General features: G+C 46.1%; 1 protein-coding gene across 5 annotated transcripts; it reads right to left on the reverse strand.

Moving 5' to 3' along the window:
- Positions 1–394: 394 nt before the first annotated feature.
- Positions 395–16,896, reverse strand: LOC117029911 (transmembrane 4 L6 family member 1-like). 5 transcript variants are annotated; one of them, XM_033119215.1, is made up of 7 exons: positions 16,819–16,896; positions 16,266–16,437; positions 13,507–13,689; positions 10,573–10,638; positions 8,926–9,071; positions 6,398–6,584; positions 395–1,195 (listed from the first exon to the last, which is right to left on the reverse strand). In XM_033119215.1, the coding sequence occupies exons 3-7, from the start codon at positions 13,675–13,677 to the stop codon at positions 1,175–1,177; spliced, it is 591 nt and encodes a 196-aa protein (XP_032975106.1). In that variant the 5' UTR covers positions 13,678–13,689; positions 16,266–16,437; positions 16,819–16,896; the 3' UTR covers positions 395–1,174. The 5 variants fall into 5 exon arrangements, with proteins under 5 accessions (XP_032975106.1, XP_032975107.1, XP_032975105.1 ...); XM_033119216.1 differs by lacking the exon at positions 16,819–16,896 and adding an exon at positions 16,691–16,743; XM_033119214.1 differs by lacking the exon at positions 16,819–16,896 and having other exon boundaries at positions 16,266–16,723.
- Between the last annotated feature and the right edge of the window lie 2,877 nt (positions 16,897–19,773).

Raw genomic sequence — 19,773 nt, forward strand, 5'->3', positions numbered from 1 at the left:
TTTTTGTGTGTTAGGCTTGTAAACAACAAAAAACAAATCACTTATTGTTTTTCTTTATGCTGCATACAGCGCTCTGCACGCTTCTACACTCTGGTCAGCAAATGTGTGGGGTTTTTCCCACACCAGGAAACTCTGTGACACCAGCTGGGTGTCCTACCATTCAACTCGCTTTTGATAACACCTGGAGAGAGCATCGGACCCCACAGGCTAAGCGCTTACTCCCTCCAGACGGCACGCCCCTTGTTACCTGTGCTTCTAACTATTGGCTATAAATCAGAGGTTCCCAAGAACCCCTTCTCAGGTTCGATTAATTTGCTAGAACGGCTCACAGAACTCAGGAAACCAGTTTACGTACTAGATTACCAGTTTATTATAAACACGTATAACTCAGGAACAGTCAGATGGAAGAGAGGCGGGGGGCAAGGTATGTGGGAAGGGATGCAGGGCTTCCGTGCCCTCTCTGGGTGCACCGCTCTCTCAGCACCCTCCATGTGTGCACCAACCCAGAAGCTCTCTGAACCCTGGCCTTTTGGGTGAGAGTAGGGATGTGGGTGCTGAAAATTCCAAGCCTCAAATCCTGGTGGGAGTTCCCCTGACACCCAGCCTCCATCTTAAGGAACTTCCCCCAAAATCACCTCATTAACACTAACGCGGGTGTGGTTTGAAAAGGGCTTGTCATGAATCACACTAGAAGACACCTTTATCGCTTAGGAAATTCCAAGGTTTTAGGAGCTCTGTGCCAGAAATTAATGAAGATCAAAATATAGATTTCTTATTATAAAAATCACAATATCACAGCGTTATATCTAGAACAGTGTGGCCCATATTAAAAACGTGGTATAAACCCCAACTGATGTGTTGTGACCAGCGACAGATTACATTTAACTCCAGTTGCAAAATGAAACCACTCAGAATTGACTTTGTTTCCTTTTGGGAACTTCCACGTCTGGGCCAGGGTGATGAAAGCGAGGAAGAGAAAAAGAGGAAGCTGAGTTTTTAGAGCTGCACATTCCGTCTGTATAAATTACTTTGCATAATTACATTTCCTGAACCCCTGTGCAGGTTTGGAACATTCACTCTTCATTCTTTCATTTATCCATCCACTAAACATTTATTGAGAGCCTATTATGCCCTGGGCACTGGGGAGACAGAGATGAATAAGGTGCATCCTGCATCACAGCCGGGTGGAAGGATCCTGCATGTGAACAACAAGATGGGTACAATTGAAGATATGTTCAGGGAATGGAGGGGGCACCTAGCTCAAACCAGGGGGTGACCTCAGAGTATTTTGCACGGAGGGTAAGAGGGTACAGTGTGCGTGTGACAGCACTTGGTAGGGCAAAAAAACATCCAATACAAAGGAATCCATCAGACAGACTATCCTGCTGTATTTCTGAACCCGTGTTCGTGGTTGCTTTAGGGCTGTTCTGTCGGTTTACTAGGGGTCAGGTGGCATGGTGCTTGTCTCCATGACATAAAGGAATCCCCTTTCAGCATCCTGCCCTGGAGGAAGAGGCCAAATCAGGGTCCTTACATAAAGAGTCCCGTGCTTCTCGATTGTGTTTTACACACGTCAGCCATCTGAGGATAAGGCTATACTGCTCAGGCCGTGATACTCAGACACAGGAAGAGCTAGCTGAGTTTGTCTCCAATTTGAACGATGTTGGGTTTCCTAGACTGCTGCTGCTTAGGTAGGTTGGGAAACTCAAAGCCTCTTATTCAAGGAAACCCATCTGTCTCCTTTTAAATAACTTAATACATTTCATAACATTTTAAATTTAAAATAATAAATTGTTTCTTAATAATGAGTATACTCATTGCTACAGGCATGTCATTGCTTCTAGCTCAGCAGACAGGCCTAGGAAATATAACAACCCATGTGTACACACATAACTGTATTTCTGTTTCTATCCATCTGTAGCTACGAGGTCGGACAATTAAGTTCGCGAACTCATCTTAGAAAAAGTGCTACATACCGCACTGCTGAATATCACTGCGGTCACCTTCAAAGTACTCCCCTTGGGAAGCTGTGCACTGACGCCAGCACCTAGTCCACCCTTCAGAGCAATTTTGGGACTCTTTCTGGAATGGCCATCAGAGCTGTCATTGTATTATCCTTGGTGTCCTGAATGTCATCAAAATGTCTTTCTTTCAATATTTCCTTTATCTTCGGGTAAAGAAAGAAGTCACTGGGGGCCAGGTCAGGTGAGTAGGGAGGGTGTTCCAATACAGTTATTTGTTTACTGGCTAAAAACTCCCTCACACACAGTGCCGTGTGAGCTGGTGCATTGTTGTGATGCAAAAGCCATGAACTGTTGGTGAAAAGTTCAGGTCATTAACTTTTTCACGCAGCCTTTCCAGCACTTCCAAATAGTAAACTTGGTTACCTGTTTGTCCAGTTGGTACAAATTCATAATGAATAATCCCTCTGATATCAAAAAGTTAGCAACATTGTTGCAACAAGGTCGCGAACTTAATTGTCAGAACTCAGACCTCCTCTATTAAGCCCAACATGAGTTTATACTGATGTCCTTGACTCTAATCCAGTAGTACATGGATCATTCTAGTCTCTTTGCTTATCCGTAAGATTTTCCTTTAATGGTGAGAAACGTGGCTGCCCCATGCACCATTCCACCCCATTATACATGCTTAACCGGTTCATAATTGTTCGTACCCCTGTGAGAAATATGTTTAGATCACAGTGTTTACATACAATTTCCTTTGTCTTTAGCCTTATAGTTTCTAGTCAAAACAACTTCTCCCAGTTTTTCCAGAGTTACTTAGGTTAGTTTATTTCCTTCTACCCACTCCCGATAGTGCATCTCCCTCTTTTAAAATTATTTTCTACCCATTTGACTTGGGAGAAATACTGGACATTGGTTTGTCAATGAGCCTTTGAAGCATGAAGTTTCTCTCAAGTCAGTGTCAGACCTACAAGAGGATTTCATCAGACATGGTGGACAGATGAGTCTTCTAGATGGTTTTCGGCCATGGTAAAATCAATATTTCACATATATTTATAATTTTCCAAGTTATCTTTGCTTATTCTGGAAAATGTGGAATTGTTATACTATAGCAAAGTGTAAAGAGTAAAATGGAAAGATTTTCTAAACTCACTACGGAGAGCTATTTTCTTCATATTTCCAATAATGTGTGTATCATATTATGTAAACATTGTTATATCCTGCAGTAAAATCAGTTTTTAACATCCAGAATATGAGTTTGGAAAAAAATTTCACTCAACTCTGGTCTGGAAGACATATAGTTTCCCTTGAGAGCGTAAGGAATTAAAAAAGATGAGCTATGCGTGCAGACACAGAGATGGCAGTGAAAATTATCACCTCCCCCGTTTCTGCCTCACACCTGGGTTTGTGCACCGAGGTTTTCCTCTCTGTTTTAACACTTTCTCCCCAAACTGAGAGCCCTTCCATCCCATCTTTCTCCAGGCACTTTGGCTTGGCACATTGTAGGCACTCGGGAAATAATTGTCCTGTAGTTGAAAAGTAGAACTAAGCTAGCCTCGAAAACCAACTATTACTCCTTAATTTCAGAGATCTATTTTTTTCTATTCGACAGCAAACACTTTTAGTGGCTTAATCATGAATTATTTTATGGTTGGTCCCACGTTTCAAACGTTAGTGGTGCTCTTCTCGCCTCCAAAGCCCTTGATGACGCGTATTACCGAGGCCTGCATGCCCTGCGTGCCTTTACGAGCTGGGGTCTCGCCCAAGCTCGCGCCCAAGGGAGGCTTAGGTGCCTCCTCCGCCCACTTTACTGGCCACAAAATGTTTGTAGTTTGGTGTCTTTAACATCGTGTTCCTTTTACTTGCCAAAGGAACAACCACAAGAGGGCCTTTTGCCAGAGGCAGAAAACCTTTCTCTTCCCTGCCTTCAAATCCATCATTTTACACAGAGGGTGTTTTAATGGAGAATAGCTCATAAAACTTTTTGCTTTGGATTTTTTTTTTCCCTCCCAGGGAAACAGTATTTGGGCCATATACAGCCATCTTATCTGACTATCCTAAAGATTTTCCCTCCAGTTTTCTCCTTGGAGGACACCACCACAGGGTTGTCAGGGCTGAGGGAACCATCTTGGGTACAGAGAGGTGCGGGGCTCCGTGCAGCGTACTTAGCACATCTCCTGTCTGGATTGTGTGTGTCTGGCTTTGCATCAGTGGGAGAGATAATGGGAAGCTGAAGAAACAGCCTGGGTTAGCAGGGCCCTCTGGGGGGGTTGCGACATCAGCAGGGCCACCCTAGTCAGTTGAGTAGGCTGTTTCTGCACAAGGCAGTATATCTAGATGAGTGGGGGGCCTGCTCCCCTGCTCTCTGGCGTGGAGCTGTGTATGAGTTTTCTAAGGCTGCTGTAACAAGCCACTACCAACTGGATGGCCTAAAACAACAGACATTCCTTCTCTCACAGTTCTGGAGGCCAAAAGTTTGAAATCAAGAAGTTGGCTGGATCATCAATTTATGAGGGGTGTAAATGTCTAACTATTACATTGTTTTGTACACCTGAAACTAATTTAAAAGGAGGAGGAGGAGGAGGAGGAGGAGGAGGAGGAGGAGGAGGAGGAGGAGGAGGAGGAAGAGGAGGAGGAGAAGAAGTTGGCTGGGTTCTGGAGGCTGACAGGGAGACTCTGTTCCATGGCTCTCTCCTAGCTTCTGGCGGTTGCCACAATCTTTGGCATTCCTTGGTTTGTGACCCCAGAATGTCAATCTCTGCCTTCATCGTCACATGGCTTTCTTCTTTGTGCATGAGGGTCTTCTCTCCTTATGAGGCCACTGGTCATATTGGATTTAGAGTCCCCCTAATCCAGTATGACGTCATCTTAACTAGCTACATTTCCAAAGACCCTATTTCCAAATAAGGTCACATTCTGAAGTTCCTGTTGAATATGAATTTTGGGCGCGGGGATATTATTTAACCCAGCATAGGCTACGTCAACCTGGAGGCGAAGGCACCTTTTTAAATTTGGCCGTTGGCTCTGTCTGCTTGCCAAGCTGTATCCTCTGCTTTCTTTCCTGATTTGTACAAAGGAGCCATATGAGCTAGCAAGGTCCCTGGGTACCATCTATGGAAGCAATCAGCTATGCAGGATCCATTAGTTTGCAAGCTTCCTGAACCAGAGACCCTATCTGCTGCCTCTTTGGGAATTGCCACAGCTTGTGTGGTAGATTGAGTTCTCAGAAGTATTTGTTGCAATGACAGTAAAGAAGCCTGAAAGCAAAGAAAACTTCTGATTCCAGCTATTACAGCAAAACGTTTTTTTTTTAAATATAGGTGAGTAGTCCTTAGCTTGTTTCATCCCATATTTTTCTGCTTTTCCGGTGATTTAAAAAAGTCTCTTGGATTCTCATGGGGTAAGCCAGGTAGGTTCTACCTCATCACTGTGTCATGCAGTATTTCTCAAAGTGTGCTCCACGGAATATTAACTCCATAAAAGTTGTTCCAAAAGAAAAGGGTTTTGTGGTGAAATAAGACTAGGGAATTATACTAGGGAATTATGCATTTGCTCTTCTCTTACTGGAGATTAGCACTGAGGTTCTGACAAGTCCCGCAGTAGAGAAAGCTATTAAACTTTGTTTAATCTAGTGTATCTCAAATTAATTTGACCACAGAGTCCCTTCCACCCCCTTTTTGTAAATAGCACCTTTTACAATCCATGGAACTAGTATCTAAGCAACAAACTCTGAGATCCACTGGACAGTGGTCTAGAATATAAATGTTGGAATCAGGCTCAAATTCAAAACTTATATTCATTGACTTCAGATAAGTAACAAAACCTTTCTGAGCCTGAGTTTCCTCATCTGCAAGATGGTGTGATAATGCCACCAGCTTTATAGGATTAACTGAAACAATATAAAGTGCTTAGCCCCAGACTGGAATACATTTAAACTGTAACTGAATACATTTAAACATCTATTATTGTGCTATTATTATTATTTTTTCTATTATCGTACATCCCTACGACTCCTTATATCACTCTTAAAGATCATTTGGGGGAAACGACATTCTTGATTCTACCAAAGAAGATGAAATGTTCAAAACTGTTGTCCTTTTATAAAAATCTACACTGCTAAGAAAGTTTGGGGCTTTTTTTCTCAGCTTCTCAGGACTCTGGAGATTGACATTCACCAAATCCAGTCCTTCTGAACCTGGGGAACTCTCCTTTGTCTGTCAATCAGTTGTGATTTCTTAGGCTGGTCATAAACCAGTTATATTCACCTGAAAGAAAATTAAGCCCAAAGTGGCAAATTAAGTTCTACATTTCGAAAGGCATTTCCTAGTTACTGGCTTACCTCTGGGAGTGTGGGGTGAGGGCAGGAGAGAGATGGTGTGGAACAGGTCAGGGGGGAAGTGACTTGAAAATTCCCAGGTTCTAGAAGCACTGACCTGTCCTTTTCGGATGCAGGTACCACAGTAGATGTCACAGAGTCCACTGATGACTTGACTAAGGCAAAGCATTGCTTCCACCATGCCGATCCCCAGGAGGATGGAGAACAAGACCACGTTCCAGAGGACAATATGCTCAGGCTCTTGGCAGGTGGTCCAGGTGGGCTGGTTGAATAAGTAGTTGTCCCTGCCAGGACAGAGGAGAAAATAAATCTGTCTTTGAGAGATAGCAAAAGGAGGGAGCTGCTACTTACAACCATGTGAGAAGCCCTAGTCTAATACAGGAGATTACAAAGCTTTACGGTCTTCATTGCTCTCATCTTCATAAAGACAGCAGAGTTATTACTGCTCATTGGTGAGAGGGTCTTTCCCTCTGATAGCACAACATCTCAGCAAGGCATTGTGGATGCAAACAGAGCCACACTAGAGAGCATATGAAGAAGCAGGCAATCCTGGCTGCAAGATTTTAACTGCTATCAGGATCTCAGGGGCAGTAGGAGTGGCTAAGAGCTTGGGCTCCAAAATCCCACAGACCCAAGTCCTAATTCCAGCTCCCTCACTAAGAAGTTCTCCATAAACTTCCTAAGTGTTTCTCTACATCAGATTCCGTATGTGTAACACAGGGTTAAAAATAGCATCCATACCACAGAGTGGTTGGGAGGGTTAGATATTACCACAGTGCCTGCCATGCTGTAGGCAATATCTTTTAGTTATATCATAATTATTATCAGAGAAAATGGAAGTCTAGAGGTCTAGAGTAGCTAGAGAAGGCTTCACAGGGAAAGGTGGAGTCGCCTGGCCTTGAAGGGGGCAGTAGCAAAGAGGAGAGCAGTGAATTGTAAAATGAAAGAGCACATAAGCAAACACTGTAAGGGAAATTTGGAATCCAAGTATACTAGTTGGACAAAGACAGAATGGGTTTCCTGGCCATATTTCATTGAGCTATATATTATTTGATATCTCTGTCATATTTCTACCGTCACCCATATCCATATCCGTATCTATGGAGTCCCCAACAGGATTGGAAGTTCTTAATGTAAAGATTTCTTGGCCTCATCAGCATCTTTACATTTTACAAAAACCCTTTTGGTGATTCTATGGCAAAAGGGTTGAAAGGCAAAATGGAACTGGAACACTATTGCTTCTTGAACCTGGACAGGAGCTCCCTAGGTATCACCTGAACCTGACCTCATACATGAAGGGCAGGGAGAGTCCACACAAAAAGGCAGGCCACTCCAGATTGGTAGGTGGCAGGTTTAATAAGCAAGAGAACTTACTTAAGAGGCTTGTATTGAGGCCGCAAGATGAGTAATTTTCTGTACCTGCCTGTCAGAATCTTAAAAGTTTTTATAGAGAGGCTCTAACTGGATGCAGTCACGCATACTGTCCAGAGAGTCTCAACATCACATTTCTATCTCAAGGCTTACCCTTGGAGCAGCTTCTGGGAGTGGAGAAGACAAGTAGACACACATCCCAAGGACAGGGGAGCAGGTGGGGAGCCTCCAATTGCCTGGATCTAGCTAGCAAGTCAACTGGTGGTCATGTCTTCTTGACGAACCTCCCCCCACAGATTCTGTTGGCGGACTGTTGTAGGAGTGGAGGTACAGGGTGATGGAGACTTGGAATGGGGTGATGACAGACTAGGTGAAGAGCAGTGTATATTCAAGATACACTGTCAAGGAAATTTACAGGATTTGGTGGTAGATTGAACATGGGAAGTGAGATGGGAGAAGAATCAAAGATGACTCAGGTTTTAGGTACCATCAAATGGGATGGGGATGGCAGGAGATTCGCATGGGGACATCAAGGGTTTTGGACATATTAATATTGAAATGCTGTGAGATGTTCAATAATAGGAAGTTTCAAGGATGTGATTAAGTATTTGGGTCAAAAACTCAGAAGAAAGATCTAGGCTAGAGGTAGACATTTTGGGATTAGTTACATAGATAGATGGATGGTTCTGAAAGCCATGGGGCTGGATGAGATCTTCCAGGGAGAGAACATGAAAAGAGGAGCAGGGTATTTCTCATAGACAGTCTGAGTTTCTGTCTATTCCTTTAGGAAAATAAACATGCATCATAGAGCCCAGCCATTTTAGGATATTTATGCAGACCCAAATTTGGTAATTAAGTCTCCCCAGCTTGAGTGTGAGCAACTTGCAAATAGGCAATCTGTCTTATCCTTCCTTTGTACTCTCGTCTCTTATCCCAGCACCAAGCCAGTACTAAGCAAGCCCTCAGCACATACTCAGTTGAGTTTAAAAATTGGGGCTAATGCAGTCAAGGTATTATACTGAACACCTTGGGTGGACTGCTTAATTCACGGGCACTTCTTGGCCCGGGCCAATCACCTTCTAGAGATTGTTGATTTGGGAGCAGGTGTGGAGAGAGAAGAAGTCACTAGGTATGAATGAAAGTACCTGGCCCCATTACTGGATGGTCCACACTGAGAGCACACACTCTCTATGGTCATCAGCTGTATCATCATTAGATGTTAGACACTGACCCAAGACCATGAATGCTACTCACTCCAGGCTGCCATTCCTGAAAGGGTAGGTGTAGTTTCCACTGCCTGTGTCACAGAAAGGGCCGCTGAGCAAACCTAGTGAAGAAATGACCACACAGTACACAGCCCCCACCGTGCCCTGTATGGCCAGAAGCACAGGGAACAGCATCTGAAATGGAACAGAGTCAGAAATTCAGTGCGGCAACGGGGAGGAAGGTGGTGGGAAGTCCTCTTTCCAAAGATGCATTCCCTGAGTTTCCCAGCAAATGGAAGAGGCTATTGTAGTTGCCAGTCTTGGTCAGTGTCCTGGTTTTACTTCCCAACTGTACAAAAAAGGGGTGCTAGGGTGGAGAAGCCTCTGCCCATTCATCTACCCCAGTTGCAATTCTAAAGATTGAAATCATGCTCTAAAACATTGTGAATGGGAAATGGGACTTGTTCACCACTGAACTCCAAGTGCCGACACACTACCTAGCAAATAAAGTAAGTGTGCTGCTCGTCCCTCGTCTACACGCATAGTGGACATCAGTAATGGACCTCAGCACTCTTCCCCTCCAACCCTGGACAAGGCCTCACAGTCCTTTTCAAAACAAAGTGGCTGATCCATTGAGGTTCGCATTCTAAATGAAACCTATTGCTGTTCTGGTGGTGGGTATTCAGTAAATGTTTGTTGTAGGGTTGGGTGAGTAAATGAATAATCGTTTTTTTCATGTCTGAGTCAGTGACCAACACAGGGCTTGTGCTGTGTACAAACCCCATAAATATGTGTTGACTGGGTGGGTGACTGAATGAGTGTGACAGCGAGGCAAGTGTCAAGGAAAGCTGACCTTCCGGCATATTAGTGCATTAATGTATTGGCGTAAAGCTGAGGGACCTGTTTGCTTCAAAGCCTAAGCTTTTATTCTTGACACATCCGTGTTGTGTCTTTCTTACCACAGGGAGGGGGGGGGTGGCTGGAGCTGAATGGAATGTCTCAGAGAGCTCCTTGGAGATGGTCCTGAGGTGACGTGGGGATAAGGTCTCTGTGGAGGGTCTGATTGGAAGCTGCAAATGTTGGGATAAGGAATTTTTGGAGCAGAAAAATGACATGGCATATGAACTAGAAATGTAAGAGCAGTGGACGACTTGCTGTGATTAGGGACAAGATCAGGAACAAGACATGAATACACATAATGAACTTGGAGCATGTCAGTCTTTTGTACGCCATAGTGCGTTGTAAGAGAATACCTGTGAAAGTGGTTTTGAGACTATAATATTTAACACCTCTTGTTGCTGGAATCCCATTTCTATGGTGTGTTGCCTCTTTGGCTACAGTGGAAATAGAAAAGCCAAGGGATGGGAGGGTCCTAGACATCTCCACAGACAGACAGACAGACAGACAGATAAAAACACAACCGAACCCTAGCAGGCTGGTCTACCAGAGCTTGCAGGCTTTGTGTCCACTGCGAATGGCTCTTCTCACACCCTCTCCAGGTGCATTCTCCTGGGATCTCATGCAGCAGCCCCCGTCTCTGTTGGCTAGTGTCTTGCATAACATTACTATGCTTCCAAAGGAGCATTGGTCAATAGTCTATCCTTCAAAAGAGCTGAAGCACACGGCCTAGGAAATAAGCCCTTTAGGGGTGGGGGCGGCTGGGAGTTAAACATTCTGCAGAACGCGCAGTACTTACCCCACATCTGTGAGCACAGCAGTCTTCTCCACCTCCTCTCAACAGCATTAGTGCTGGCACCAAAACCTGTGGCAAACAAACAAACAAACAAACACAAATGCTCTTGTAACGAAGGGAACGTTATCCTTTTAGAATGCAGTTTTGATTGTGTCTCTAGCTATTGAAAAATGTCTAGCGATTCCTCATTGCCTGTAGGATACAACGCAGGCCCGGGGCTTTGTACGTCAGCCTTCACGGCCAGGTCTTGCCCTGCCTCCAGAGCCTCACTGCTCCTCCAGCATTCAGAGCTCCTGACACCCCAGTTTATGGGCTGCCAGGGTAGACCCAGGACTTTCCTGCCTCTGGGTCTTGGAATACGCCATAAAGTAAACTCCTCTTTACCCTCAAAGGGTCAGTTTAGATGTTATCTCCTGTGGTAGGCCGCACAAATGCCCCCTTCCAACCCCAAAGACATACTCACTTCCTAATCCTGGGACCTGTGACTATCACCTCGTGTGACTAAAGACGTGGTTCAATTGGGATCTGAATAGAAGGAGTGTATCCGGGATGGGCCCTAAATACAATCAGAGGCAGAAGGAGTTTTCAGAGAAGACACACGGAGGAGAAGGCAGAGGCAGAGACTGTGAAGGTGGAGCAGAGATGGGCTCAATGCATCCACATGTCAGGACAGCCAGCAGCCAGCAGAAGCCGGAAAAGGCGAGGACTAGATTTTCCCCTAGAGCCCAGAACATGGGGCTCCGCCAGCACATTCACTCCGAGCACTGGCCTTAGGACTGTGAGAGAACAAATTTCTGGTGATTTAAGCCACCAAGCTTGTGGTTATTTATTATAACAGCCATGGGAAACCACATCTCCTCTTTGTAGTTTTCAGTGACCCCTGCCAGGCAGAAGGAACGGTTGGCTTCCTTCCCCCCAGTCTGTCCTGTTGCGCTGAGTACACTGCATTCTCCGGCTTCGCCCTGGGCTCTGAGCACTGGGGTTCAGCAGCTCTTAGCCCAGTGCTCCACACAGAATCAGAACCAATGAATCGTGGTGCAATTTGCGATGATGTGTCCCCGTGTTTCTTCTGGCAGTGTCGGGTAGGAGAAACGGCACTGGGCATGATAGGACCGTGGGTCAGGAACAAGAAATGAACACATAATGGATGAACCTAAATTATGAAAAGAACCACCGCGCCCTGAGAAAGGACTGGTGATGTGCTTGCTGATGCGAGCATGTGAGATGTGCCCAGTCCTCAGCACAGTGACCAAGACGTACCCTGGGGAAAGTATAATTGGTAAGCATTTGATGCTAAAAATGTGTGCTACCTAGTCAAATGGATTCTTTCACCTGATAGTCTGAGGATTTTTATGTGTGTGTTTGTGGCGGGTGGAATGAGGGTGCAAACTCACATGCCTTTAGAGGCTGGGCAGGTAATTTTAAGTAAGAAAGTGTGTCCTGATATAATCAACAGGGAGAGGTGGGCACGGTGATGGGACTGGAGGGCGCATATCTCTGCCAAGAGCATCCAAGTCACTGTAAAGCAAAACATACAGGCACTGCACCAAACCAACTTGGGCCAACTCCCAGCTGAGAAACGAGCAACTGTCCTGCCCTAATAAGCAGTGAAGGTGAGAGGCAGGAGACAGGCACTGGGCTGGATCTGCGGAGGAGAGGAAGAAGCTGGTAATCTGAGCCAGGAGAGAGGACACTGCATTTCACTGGCTGCCAGGTATGCGGGGGTGCTCTGTATATATTATCTCATTTCATATCACCTCCGTGTGAGATGGTGCAATTCTCCATTCACTGAAGCTCAGGGAGGTCGCACGACAGGTGCAGACTCATGCAGACTCATGATTTGAGCAGGATGTGTTAGACTCCTAGGTCTGCGCTGCCCCTTTAGGGAGGCTCTGAGCTGAGACCCAGACAACCTTGGCCCAGCTATTGCTGATTTAGATGTTGTCTTGTGCAGGAAGGCCCGGCCTCTGCCTTGGAGGGTAGGGGCGGGTGGTCAATGGATGCAACTTGAGACAACACTGCGTCTACTACTGTGTGGGGAGAAGAAGCCAGAGGGAGGCCATCCCCTTTTTCTGAGGGTTCTTTCTGCCCCATGCATTCATCCATCCGTTGAGTACCTACTCAGGGCCCGGCACTCGGGTCTCACATTATCAAATGATCTTTTCGTAAGGGAGTCCTGGATAGCTGGGAGAGGAGGAGCCAAATGAAAACAAAGGCAGAAAGGAAGGAAAAGTGTCTACTTGAGCGGGCAACAAACTACAACCTGTGGGCTAAATCCAGTGAGTTGCCTATTTTATAAACAAAGTTTTACGGCAACATAGCTATGCCCATTTGTTTATTGTTTATTATACTGTCTATGGCTGCTTTTGTCCTATGACGACAGAGCTCAGTAGTTGAAAGAAGAGACCACTTGGCCTGCGAAGCTGGAAATATTTACCATCTGGCCTTTTACAGAAAAAGATTGCCAACCCTGTAATTTTACCTAGCCAAGTCTTGATGGGAGCGACACAATTTATTTTTCAAGACGATCACCTTGAAACCTGACGAACCTGACAAGCACTCAGTTATTGTGCTCTTTATAAAGTGTGTCTTTCAGTTGACAGCCACAAACTCAGGTCTACTCTCAGCCAGCACCCTGGTCGGTAGGCACTTAGAAGGCAACTACGAACGAGACTTGGGCTCTGCTCCTGAGGAACTCACAGCCAGCTTCATGGAGGAGGCAGGGACATAAAAGGATGCTTGCAATAGGATGTGCCAAGCACAACGTGGAAAGCGTGTATGTATTCTGTGTTGTGGGGTATAGAGGAGGAGCAGCCAGCAGTGCTCTGGGGGCCTAGGGAAGGTGGCCCCAAGATGAGATGGCTGTTCTGTGATTTGCAAGGTGTTTAGGGGTACCTTTCACTTGCAGAAGGTAAGCTAGCTAAACCTCATGCTTACCAAGAGTCCAGCTCCAAGAAAGCCGTGGAAAAACCAGACGAAGTCCGTGATGTTGGCAGGCTCCAGTACCTGCCCATTGGGAAAGTAGAGTAGGAGGTTGGCGACGATGGCTGCAGTGGCCAAAGCCAAGAGCAGCATGCCTGTGTACCTGGAGCCCGTCTCAGAGCACATGGTGAGTTCACCCTGAAAGACAGAGTAACCAACTAGGAAGCTGCCTCTCCAGCCACTGCAGAATCAGGAGAGAGTGCACCAGCCGAACCCCAAGAATGAGGTGCCAATCCGAGCTTTGCCACTGGTAGTCGATGTGACCTGGGGAGTCACCTCACGTCTCTGAGCCTCAGTTTCCTCTGTAAAGCAGAGAAAATATCAGTGTCCTAGGTGGTGGTGTGTGGATGAAAGGAAGTAAAATACATGTGAAAGCGGCCGGCTCATATTGTGTTTCCCCGAAAAGAAGACCTAACAGGAAAATAAGCCCTAGCATGATTTTTCAGGATGACATCTCATGAACATAACCCCTAATGTGTCTTTTGGAGCAAAAATTAATGTAAGACCCGGTCTTATTTTTGGGGAAACATGGTAGATTTTCCATAGGCTTTCTTTAAAGGACTGGGGGTACTCAGGCAATGTTTAGGAAGTTGCTGGTATCCTGTTCTGGTTCTTTCATCCACTCCCAGAGGAATTCCCATAGTGATTACAAACTAACCCGGGTCCCAAACCCTGACTCCACCACTTAGCAGCTGCGTGACCCTGGGCAAGTTATTAAACTCTCTCACCTCAAGATCCTCGCTTGTAAAATGGGGCTGACAATAGCACTCCCTTGCTGGGGTCGCTGAGAGGATGAAAACAAGGTAATATATTCAAAACATCCTCATACGAGGCTGTCAGTGCACGGTAGCTCAAGAGTAAAGAACCAAGGGCATCAGAATCATCTTGGCCTCTCATTTTATTTATGTGGAAAACTCCCTTTCTTCTTTGCTTTGTTAATTTAGTTAGTTGAGCCTGGAGATTTCAGGAAAGCCAGATGGGGGCACATGGAGAGAAGGAAAGGCTTTGCGTCTTGTTTTTCCCCCTGCACTCACGGCTCCTGAACATATAGGAGATGGGAGTAAATCAGTAACTCATTCGCTGAGGGAAGAAGGCTGCCAGAGAAGCGTGTGGAATGTGCCTCTGCGACCTGGGAAGGTGTTCCAGTTTCGTGTTAGGTGGCGCTCCCCTAACACCTCTCTGTGCCCATTCCCGACTCAGATTCACGCTGAGATTGTTGACTGGCTCACGAATAGCAGCTCATTCACTACCTGGGTCCCCAGACACGGAGGCCTGGTGCCACGACTGGCCCTTCCCACGGGGGAAATCTGGAGTAATTTGCAGAGCCAGGGACCTCTCTTTGGGGATAAAACCAATGTCCTGCCTTAGCTTTCTGCTCCCACAGAAGGTTCCAATCGTTATTAGAGAACAATGGCTTACGTGGGATGATAATGCTTGCGGTCTTATTTCTATCAGTTATCCAAATTCAGGGCTGCAGAAAGCTGATGCCTGAATGGGGTGCTGCCTCTGGCTCCTTTGTTTGGATGGAGGAGATTGAAACTGCTGACCTCACTCCCCGTTATGATCAGTAACAGCAGTGAGAACAAAAATTTAACACTTCGGGGGAGATAATACTGGATTATGTGCAACAACAACATATACAACTGCTGCTCCTTGCACATTGCAAACATGATTTCATTTGGTCGTTAGCACAACTCCATGAGGTAATAGCTCCACAGCTCCATGTGGAAACAGCCTTAGAGAAGTGAAATAAGATTCTAGGGTCTCCCAGCCATAAATGACAGACCCGATACTCAAATGGAGGTCTGCCCATTTCCACCTCTAGTTATTCCCAGTTAGGGCAGATGAATAGGAACTGGGAGCACGGAGAAGCCAGGGCTGCTGAGCCTTCTTCCGTGCTGTAAAGAAGTACAAAACAACGGCCCCCAGTTGCTCCTTACACCTGAGGTCACAGCGCTTGCGGCAATGACTACAGCTATGCTCACTCTCCAGGAAAATTGCTCGTCTTCTTAAGAGGAAGGGACGGTGGGTGGAGACTGGGGCCACATTTGGAAAGGGGGACCAAGCAATACCCAAGCTTGGCACTTAATTAAATTACAAGAAACTGATCATTCTCTTGGGTCATAGCAGAGTATGTTAGAGCTCCTAAGGATTCTTAGAAATCCAATTACATCATTTCCTAGGAAGCAGAGACCCAGGGAGTTAAAATTATTTGTTCAAGGTTATGCAGCTAGGAAGTTGGAGCTAATAACAAAAATAGTCGGTCCTGGTCACAGGTATGATCTCATTTAGTTCCTCAATAGTCCTGTTACAGAGACATCGTTATGATACCTATGTTACACATTTGCTGCTGGACATTCTAAGGCCCCGAGAAGCTAAGGAACTTGTTTGCGGCCACACAGTTTGCAATGGGGCAGCTTGTTTTATGGGTCTGTCCAGTTCCCATAGCTTTTGGGCCTCCACAGGTGAGATAATCACAAGCCCTTAGTTCCTTAATCACAGATTTCCTTTCAAATCATCCACCTCATGCTCCCCATATATTCGTATTTATACTTGTTGGACAATTGTACCCTGAATTTGGGTCTGGACAGTTTGGTGGCTGCACTGAGGCTTTTCGGCCAGCTGTGTAGCACCAGGCTGCGGGGAATTTCTTTCAACACCAATCCTGCCCATCCTTAAGCAGAAACACACAGACACACCCGTCAACCCAGTACCTGGTCAGTTGGGGGTTGGGGCACAGGCACACTGGGGAGCGTCTCCTGGGTAAGGGACCCTGGCCCCAGCAGCCCAGCAGCGGTGAAGGGCCCCTGCAGGCCGTGTTGTAGTCCCAGAGAGTCTTCTAGCTCAGCTCCTGGAAGTTTCTGGGCAGACTCTGGATCCTTCCACCTTTCAGGAGGCACAAGGTGAACACTTAATAGATGTCGGACAGCAATAAGTCTCAGGCACCCACCTTACAGGACAGTTTAGGCATTTAACCACAGCTGTCAACTCTCTCTCAAAGCCCCCTCGATGAGGAAGTCCCTTGTTTCTTTAAAGGCTGAGGCCCAAAACCTTTCCAGACCCTTCGGAGGCCCCTCAGCACTAGGGAATGCTAGATTCTGACAGACACAGGGGCTCCCCTTTTCCTGTCTGGCCCCACCTCTCTCCTGCTGCCCCCAGTCTGGGCAAAGTGGCTCAAATTCCCCCAGTAAGAGCTGGCACTGGCTCCCCCGCCAGGCGGCCCCAGGGGAGGAGCCCAGCCACCCAGCCTCAAAGGCGCTTACTTACTGCACTCTGCTCCTCTCTCTGGGTCATTCCTGATAACCTCTGAAAAGTTTCCCTGGCAGATGTGTTTCCACCGAGCTGAGATGGAGGAGAGTGTGCGGAACGTGATTGCTCTGGATGTTGGCACGTAGGGCGGGTCCATCAGCCCTGCGTGAATACATGTGGGAAAGGCCCAGATCATTGACCGAGGGGTTGGAGCATCACTTTTGTCATCTCACAGCTCCCCTGCCTAGGGTTATTGACCAATCTCACCCCACATTGATGGGCACTGGGGCCTCCCGGCTATGTTTGGTTTTCCAGCTGGACTTGGTGTCTTAGCCAGCCAAGGAAGGAAAACAGATTGTCAAGAAAGCCCTCTCTCCCTTCTCACCCATTCCCCTGGCCCCCAAGAGATGGATGAAGTGTAACCACTTTGGGCACGGTGCCAAGAATCTGGTTACCTAATCACCCAGTGGGATGAGCCCCAAATGGCTCTGTTCCGCGTCTATCTCAGCTTTCGCAGTCAGTGACCAGTGATGGCTATGGGACAATGGCTTCTTTGTCTTTGGTCTGGCTGCCACCCCTTCCTGCCCATGAGAACACATTTCCCTTTAGTAAGCTACCAAGTTTTATTTTTCCTGCACAGTGACCACCAGTGTGTTACTAAACCTCTGAGAAAGTGGAATCAAGTGATTCTATAATCAGATACCCGGCTCCCAAGGCTGAACTGTGTCGTAATTTGTAACCTACATTGTCGCAAAGTGCTTTCCTATGCTGTGCCTGGACTGTCCTCTCGGTAACCCCGAGGGGCTGTCAGGACAGATATTTTTTCTTCATTATTCAGATTGGGAAATAGGACCCGAGAAGATCTAACCTGCAAAGCAGTGGAATCCAGAGAGAATTCAAAGCTCTCATTTTTGAGCCCTTCCTAAGCCGTTGAGCTGACCTTCTGATCTTGGGCTGTCCCACTCGAGTCGGTTCTGGGCCCTCAGGCCTCTTTCACCCTGCCTATCACCTGCAGAAAATGCCTGGACGTGCTGCCCCTAATAATTTCTCACGTGTGATTCTCCATCCTCTGTTTTTCTTGTCTGCTGGCTGGAGGCAGACGCCCTAGGGGATGCTCGTTTCACAAGACCTTTCAACTCTATCTTCCACCCTCCCGTTCCAAACCAGATAACTGACTCGTGGACTCCATGCATCCACAGTGGTGTCCTCTTCGGGCATTTAGAGGTCAGTTTTCTCCCTGCTGACTAAGTTAGGTACGACACTTGCATTTGCTTTCCGTCTTCCCAAAATATGTTGACATTTCCTGCTGTGATCTCATCTATTCTTTTACATTATTTTACCGTGTTTTGGGAGGGTATACCCAAGAGGGGGCAGAGTTTGATCATTTTCAGAATTGACGTTGGAGATGCTACTTAAAACTTCAGAAATAGTGATTTTGCATTTATCAGTCGTTGTCTGGGATTTTAAAATACAAACCTCACATCTGCAATTCATTTGCTTTTATTTAACTGGATAATTAATTAAATAGGAAGTTGGAATTATATATAAAGTCTTTTTTTTTTTTTTTAATGAAAAAGGGATACTGGAACTACCTCTCCAGTTTTGCCGCGCAAGCAGCCAGCTCGTTTACTTTCATCACTGACTTGGACTCATCCCGGCGTCAGGCTAAGGGAGGCTGGCAGGGTACTTTGACAGGATGTGGCAGAGGGGAGTGAGCAGCTGACCCAGATGAATGTTAGGTTCTCTCACACCTCTGAGGTCCCATGATTCTGTCTAATATCTAACGTCCATTTGTAATTTCATTGCTCTTCTGGTTCAAGTGTGACAGTGGCATCACCTCAGCCTCTCTACTGAAGTTACAGAATAGCTTTCCTGTGTGTTTTACAAATTAATTTTGACTCCTTTTCCAAAGATCAGTCAAGAGAAATTTGGATTGGGCTCTCCTGGAAACAGATGGTTGATATTCTTACTACTAATAATTTACATTTTTGGGGCTTTAGTACTAACGAATATCAGAAGGCATCACAGAGTCTGACAGGCCATTCATCGCTATGAAATGTTCTGTGAGAGATCAGACCAGATTTCTGGCTGAATTTGAAGAACTCCTTTGTGACCAAATATGGCCATTAGAGGGAGCCTAGACCTTATGAGAGCATAAAACCCTGGCGAGGTAAGGAGAACTGTATGAAAAGAGCAGCAGGGCACGGATTCTCTTTTCCAGTTTCTAATTTTACTAATTAAGAAAACATTATGCCTGAGAAATGACATCCCTATTTCCAGAGGGTTACTGGATAAATCCATAAACCTTACAGGGGTTCTTGTGGCACAAATAGTTAAATTTACTACAATTAATAACGATTATAAGTATTTGTACTGACTTTGATAACATTATGATAACTAATAAAATGTTTGCTTGTAATATCTTAATTATTATTAGTAATAATATCAATCATGTTTCCAGGAGACTAGAGAAATACATGTAACAGGTTCTGTCTGGGGACACAAGGAAAATCAGGACGCTTTATAGGGGAGACAAGCGGTGATCCAGAGCAGGTGAGCCAGCCCAGGCGCAGCCGCCCTCCCTGGGCTCCATGGGCCCGAGGGAGGGCGGTGGCTGGGCACCAGCATTCAGCAAAGGCTCTGCAAAAACTGGGGATCTGCTTAATTTTAAGTGATGAGCAGATAGTTTTCCTGAGTTTAGCTCTTTACACTTAAATAAATGGAAAAAGAATGGGCAGGTAGGCAGGACATTGAAGAGCTGGTAGTCAACAGCTTTTAGGTCCGGTCCCACACACAGAAACCACTGAGTTATATGCTCTGTCATATTATTCTTGTTCCAGGAAAAGACTAGGTACCGCTTTCCTTTGACGTGTGGAGGAGATGGGTTGTAGCAGATGACGTGCATTCGTCCAGCTGATTTCCTTCCACCTGGTCTGAGTCCTAGTCACAGCTGAGTCAGGGAGGCTTCCTCCT

The sequence above is a fragment of the Rhinolophus ferrumequinum genome, chromosome 11 (genome assembly GCF_004115265.2).
Source record: "Rhinolophus ferrumequinum isolate MPI-CBG mRhiFer1 chromosome 11, mRhiFer1_v1.p, whole genome shotgun sequence".
In the NCBI taxonomy this organism is placed as follows: Eukaryota; Metazoa; Chordata; class Mammalia; order Chiroptera; family Rhinolophidae; genus Rhinolophus; species Rhinolophus ferrumequinum.

Bases quoted from the DNA above. Each gene is read 5' to 3' on its own strand.
- LOC117029911 (XM_033119215.1), bottom strand. From the start codon at position 13,677: ATGTGCTCTGAGACGGGCTCCAGGTACACAGGCATGCTGCTCTTGGCT. The intron at 10,639-13,506 runs GTAAGCATGAGG...TGTTTGCCACAG, and splicing joins TTCTTGGAGCTGGACTCTTG to GTTTTGGTGCCAGCACTAAT. The intron at 6,585-8,925 runs GTGAGTAGCATT...CTGTCCTGGCAG, and splicing joins TTCAGGAATGGCAGCCTGGA to GGACAACTACTTATTCAACC.